This window comes from Drosophila santomea, chromosome 3L, assembly GCF_016746245.2.
Source record: "Drosophila santomea strain STO CAGO 1482 chromosome 3L, Prin_Dsan_1.1, whole genome shotgun sequence".
Lineage (NCBI taxonomy): Eukaryota > Metazoa > Arthropoda > Insecta > Diptera > Drosophilidae > Drosophila > Drosophila santomea.
Genome location: NC_053018.2, coordinates 12,280,711 through 12,287,570, shown reverse-complemented (window position 1 = coordinate 12,287,570; position 6,860 = coordinate 12,280,711). Strand labels below are relative to the sequence as shown.

The 6,860-nt window shown below is 38.9% G+C and overlaps 1 protein-coding gene across 1 annotated transcript; it reads right to left on the bottom strand.

The window, feature by feature from the left end:
• Window positions 1–370: 370 nt before the first annotated feature.
• LOC120448598 lies at window positions 371–1,011 on the bottom strand. Its single transcript, XM_039630699.1, has one exon. It carries the CDS (start codon window positions 906–908, stop codon window positions 534–536), a length of 375 nt encoding a protein of 124 aa, XP_039486633.1. The 5' UTR covers window positions 909–1,011; the 3' UTR covers window positions 371–533.
• Between the last annotated feature and the right edge of the window lie 5,849 nt (window positions 1,012–6,860).

Genomic DNA, 6,860 nt, shown 5'->3' with positions numbered 1-6,860 from the left:
TGTTGAAAGCGCAGACAAATATTACACATTTAATTATGACAAGGTGACTCGGCTACGCCTCTGCTCCACCTCTGATCCCTGCTGCCCACCTGGCCCCCCATTTTCCACTTCATAGGGAAATTCAACTGTGAAAATTCGGTTGAAATTTATTTCGGTTGCTTGGCTCGCTGACTTCTGCCGCTGACACTAATGCCTTTAATGATCCAAGTTGTCGCTCAAGTTGAAAACTGCCATTTGGCTACCCATTGTCTTTGGGTATTTCCATCTATCTTGATCAGTGACTGGCTGGAACTCCTGTGCCCAAGTTCCCTGGGAATCATTACTAGATCTAATCGCAGAACTTGAGTTTAGAGGAGTGGAAAATAAATAATTGTAAAGTTAGGTTCATATTTATTTACAAATGAAATGGTAGGTATCAACTGTACGATTTAGTCGTCCCTCGCACCGATTTCAAGGAGATTATAAAGCGATTAAAGGATCACTAATACTGTATGGTCGAAAGGGCCCAAATTACAGCACTTCCTAGACTCCATTCAAGCCATCCAGTTTGGATACTCCGACCTGTTGGCGTTCTCGCATATCGTCTCGTAGTCCTGGCTGAGATCTCGCTGTATGGCCAGGATGTTTCGGTGTACCTCGATGAACTGCTCCATGGAGGTCGATAGATTGGCAGCCAGGGCTTCCCTCAACTGTTGCACGGTGCTCTGCTGGTAGATGTTGCCACACGCAATGGTGCAAGGAAGTGCATTGGGCCGACCCTCGAGCAGCTTCAGCATGTCCTGCGCCCTCTTGATGCGCTCCTTGAGCAACTCCTTCTCGTTGGAAAATTCACGATGTCGAGCTCGCTGCTCCTCCACGTAGTTGATGACCTCATCGGGAATGTCGGGGTTGTCGATGTCTATCATCATTTTGCTTTTAGGGAATATTAATTTTGTCTAAAAACTAGAGAATTTTGTAGTGTTTCTGGAGTGACACCAAAAGTAAAACTTAAACTGATTCGACATCCAAATTTGATTTGAAACTTTAAAATCAAAGCTATATAGAGCAATGCTTAGTTGAAGGATAAAATATTCATACTTAGAAATACAGCTATCATAAAAAACAAGTAAGATTGCCCATTTCCATTTGCCTAAAACCAAGAGATGTCATTTAGTTGGACACCTTTGAATGTAACCTAATGGATTCATATTTTTCTTCTTCAACTTCATAGGCCGTTTCACACCTCCGAGTTAGCCACTATTATGATTTCATCTGGTCGAAACAAAGAAGGCCCATGGGATCTTCTGCCACTGCCAAGAGTACAATGGCAATGCTAATCACATTAATAAATTATCCGCACCTCCGGTTGGAAACTCGCATCTATTGATTATTTGACTTGATCGTGTGTTCGTGTAGATGAAATATTCTATCGGTGGAATTGTTATTGCCTGATTCACGGCTGGACATTTGCAGTGGCTAAACAATAATTTTTCACGCCCCCCTCTTTCGTTGATTTATTCAAATTATTTTTAATGGCCTTTTGTTGTTGACTCTGTCACTGTGCTAAATGGCAGTACAAATTCCCCGAGTTTATTGGAATTTTTACTACTCTGCGACTATTGTGAATTAGTTGGAATTGTCTGACATCAGAGGAGGGGTGGGGTCTTGTATAAATGGTTTTTTAATGCATTTATAAATTTGTTTTGGTTGCCAAATCTTTTGAGCAAATTCCCCGAATTTTCGCCAAGCACTTCAGTGAATGCAATCAGGTAAATAAAGCGTTTTGATTTGGTTATGCCTAAATTGGAAGTTATGCTCACATTAATTTGTAATATTGTTAAAGAAATATACGTGATTATGATGATCAAGATTATATCTACCAATTGTTATCATACATATCTTTATCTTTGTATATGTATGAGCTGAAAGTCGGTGAGTTTCAAGTGTTCCTTGAACTTTCCCAGTTCATTTCAATGGAATTACGCTTGAACTTGCTTTATGAAACAAGTTCCCCTGCCCACCGATTTCACATAACCAAATACACAAAAGACCACACGCGTTTTGGGTGACATTTATGATCATTTAATCCTTTTGGGCAGTCCAACAATAGCCAACACCACACCAAAAACAACTAAAACACCGAGCGGAAACCCAAAAAAAAAAAAAAAAACAGAAAATAATAAAAAAAAGGGTGTGCATTCGTGTGGCAGGGGACATTCAGGTTGATTTATATGATCGCAGGGCGAATCATATTTCTATGGCTTTCACTGTCGCACATAAATATGATTTTTGGAGTGCGACACCCACAGCAGTGAAAATTGAACCGAAATGAAGACATTCAAATGTGAGGCAAGGTGTGCCAAACTGAAATTTTTGTAAATTTCTGCAGTCCGTTTTTTTGTTGTTTATAAACTTCTGAGGCTTCTGGATTAGTCAAACACCGCATAGCCACACCTCCTAAGAAACTCGTTCAATTTTTTGCTCGACCTGGCATTAAGTAGTGTAAAATCTCCGATTTGTTGAGAGCTTTTAACACGCGAAAGTTGTTTCTATTTACCTTTACACATTTGTATGGCTCTTCAGAAAATTTCTCTAATTTCGTTGTGCTTGTAAGTAGAAAAACAAAACCCCGAAAAACTACAACGTGTGTGGCCTTTGCTTTTCTTTCTTTCCTTACAATCTTACAGAACTTACCTTCACTCTTTCGAGTCGTATTTCGTTTTACAACTAAACCATAAATGGGTTGTACAAGCGACCCATGTAAAAGTTGAGCTACTGTTCAACCGGTTGGCCTGGCAAAATGCTAAAATCTGGCACAAATCTATTAGCCGGGCAGCCAAATGAAGTGTCCCCAGAAAGTGGAATGGGAGCTAGTCCACTAAAATGTAACACTCTCGATAGAATGTGGCTGAAACTGGATTTAACTTACTTTCTACGAAACTACTTACTTTACAGCGCTTGGAACTTCCTTGATTAGTGAACTTGTTCAACCCGATTAAAGGAAGTTAGTAATTAGGTTTTAACTTGAAGCGGAAATAGGAGCAATTATACAATAAGATTATTTACGAGAGACAATCATCATTTTGACTTAAGTGTTTGCTATTTTTATAAATTACTTGTAAATGTAACTTTTTCTAGTGTCAATATCCGGGTGTTAAGATAAGAACGATACACCCACATGGAATACCCACAAATCATAAAGAAAATACATTATTAAAGTTCTATAAAATAACACACTCTATATGGGCAACCATTACTGGAGAACCAAAGGCAAGTGTTTTCATAGACGATTGCCTCATGCGGCACTTGAGATCGTTTAATTCGCACTTACATAGAGAATACGAATTTCGAGCTAATTTCCATTGTAACTCTGACAGTTGGGGCGCAAAAAAAGCTGAAGTGAGACCATTAAGACGACGCGACACTTGCAGTTTCATACACTTAAACATAAGTACAATAAACACATATTGCATAGGCCTTAATTTGACAACTGAGAGGCATGAAATGACACCAGACAGCTCGACCAGGCCACTCATTAATCTGTCTAAATAAAGAACGTTCCGAGCGGAATCAAGCAAACATTTTGAGTTCATTTCGAAGTCGGGGCAAAAGTTGTAAATTGATTTGCCACCAAATATGGCAGACAGCTCGCTCTAAATTTCTTGTTATTTATAAATTCGCCAAAGCACCAGCCACGCACATAAAACAAACATAAAACGCATAAAAATCATTCATGTATCATTTGTGTAATAAATCTAGGCGAAATATTTCCATTATTGGGATGGGGGCTCCAAAGCTCCAAAGTGTTCGAAATGTTTTTCTTTTTGGCTCGCAGCATGATCGGAATATATAATTTCCAAACTGCGATCATTAGGAGCCACAGCAGGTGGAATTCGGAATTCGTCGAATTGAATGTTTTCATAAATTACCAATGCTAAAGCGCAGCATTTGCATAGATGCCCCCCATACTTCCAACATCATCTCGCTACCAGCCAGTAGGAATTGTGTTAAAACTTATTAATTTTCTTTGGCACACAAAGATTACAATAAATTTGTTTTATTGCCATAAATCGAGCTCTAAATGAAATCGCGGCTAAAGCTGTTTAATATGGATATTATTCGTGTTTGCAGCGCAAATGGGGTATTCTACTTAATGATAGATAATTTGGGCTTTATAATAACTAAATAAATTTCCTTTTAGAAATTCCATTTATAACGTATTATTTAGATATATATTAGTTGCCTGAATTCCCCTAACAAAAGTTTGCTCAACATTATTTATTCGCTTAATTTACAAGTTAAGCGACCAAAAAAAAAAGCACAAATTAATGACTGAGCTTTTAAGATGGTTATTTCGATCACTCGGCTGTGGCTCATTACCATATTGGCTTTATTTATTTATTTTCGACACATTATTTGTATCGATTTGAAATATTTACACAATTCCCAAATGAAAAATGTAATTCCAATTGAAATCAAACAGTTCCCAAAGATGCCGCTGTCTCTTGAACTCCAGTTTGAATATTCGGATGACCCCAGCTTATCGGCTCGTGCGATGTCATAAATTTTGTGAAAAATATAGTTTGGCTTGAGCTTGAACCTTAGACGAGTATTTGTAATCGTTTTCGACTATAGATAAGCTGATTTAATTTTCAATTCGAATTCGTGAGGGTCGCGCAATTGAGTAGTTTTTGTTGTGCCAGAATTTATGTTCTGGCCTCTAATTTTTTATGGCATTTTCTTGGGTCTAGAGCTCTAGCACCCAAAGAGATTTCTACTTTATTTTATGGTTTTCCGACCGTCGTGGAAAGCCGCTTAGCATACTCGTATTCGATTTTTCATCTTTCACTGCCCCGCCCCATGACAATTTTTAATCACCCTCAAATTAACCGTGCAACACCAACGCATTTTAATTGTTCGCCAACGAGTCACAATTTATGACTCGCCTTGTGTCCCCAATAAAAATCGAATCGAATCGAATCCGAGTGGAATCGAAATCGAAATGCACTCGCACTGTGATTGTGAGTGTGATTCGAGTCCCCCTTCATTGGCTTCAATTCTATTTTAAGGTCTTTTCAATTTGCATGCCCAATCGATGATCATCAGCCAACTTGATTGGTCCAGGCAGACATTCGCATTTGGACTATATTTCCCAGCTCTCGGATTCAGTTTTTTTTATTTATGAATTTATGGGCCGGGAGTTGTATTTTATTGCTGGATAGTGTGGATTTCCTGTGGAGCATTTTATTTATTTTCGCTTTCCCGACCAACAACAAAGATTTTCATTTAGTTGTAATTGGATCTTGAAACGGATCAGATTACGCGAAATATATAATAATATTATATGTTGCGGGAACAATGACATTTTCTATTTCGTGATTCTGTCAATAGAAATTCTTTTAACAATTGAACAATTCATAAATATGTTGCGACCACAATCGAGCTCCAAAAATAAAAAGGGAAAATGTCTATATACACAGTAAAAAATTATCGATAAGTGTTATACACATTAATAAAGGGAAAATGGTATAAAACAGTATATTGATTTTCATTTACAACCGCATTTAAACTTTCACATACTAATATATATTAAAATACCTATTTTACCTATATTTTCAGTGTTCTTTTATAACAGCTCACCCCTTATCTGCTGTCAAAGCCATAATAATTCACTTTCGGTTCAAACAAATGACAAATGCAAATATTGACAAACGACCCAACTGAACCAACCAACCGACTATCAATCTCCCCCATACGAAAACCATCCCTATCTCTGCACAAAACGCAGCTAAATGAAACCCTTTGTGGGCTAATAACAATATTGACAGGTGAAAACCATAAACTCTGCCGGAACAGGAAGTCGCCCGATTTAGGGATATTTCCTCGATAAGGACACTTCCCTTTGCCGAATTCTAGCCTAAGTGAATCACGGTAGCCAAGATGGCCAAAATACTTCAAAATGAACAAAAGGAGATACAGATAGACCTACCTGACGGAACCAGCCGATGCCACATTAGCATTACAATTGTCGGTCGGAAAGTTAAGCCGTAAATTATCGGGGTTCTCGGGGAAGTGGTTGTGTCTATGCTATCACTACCAACAACATTAGCATATTTGGCCACTGTGTCTTTTCGTTTCGGCCAAGACAAGAAACCCGGGCCGACAATGGTTTAGGTAGCCGTAAATTGTCATGGGCCGCCAATGTTTTGGGCCTATGCTAATGTCGATCGTTGTCTGCCCACACTTAACTCCCGGATCGGATCGGATCGTTTTGAAAGGGATTGGATGTATGTTTGTGTATCCCTCGGGTTCGTGCTGTGGCATAAACAAAATCGCAGGATCGTGTTGCAGTTGCATTCAAGCTGAGGTTACTGCACCTTTGGGTCGACGGTCCATTTGATGGCTTCGTATTTGTATTTGTTTCCCCGGGGACCAGCTGTGTTTTCACACTTACTCTCGAGTCAAGGCTGACAATGATCTCAATGTCGCAATGGCTTGGGATGCCGAATGCAGTTAACGTTGTCCGTAATAAAAGGGAAACCTTGGCGGGAACACTAAAAAATAGAACAAAGCCCCACCGGGTGAGTGCGCAAAACTAATCCCGAGAAAAGTCGCCGTATCTCTTGTTGTTCCTTAAACAAGAACTTTATGGTGTTGAACTTCAGATAAGTGATTCAGGTTCTGTAAACTGTTGTATGAATATATCTTCAGATATAACTTTTTAAATGCAGCTTGCAATGGCGAATATCAGTGGGATTTGAACATATCTATTAAATCTTTTGTTTTGGCGCCATTTCTGTGATTTGCTGAGCTAAGATAGGATCAGTTGATCCCTCCTCTGGAGGAATATATCACGTGTCCTGGAACCGCGACGTCGCCAA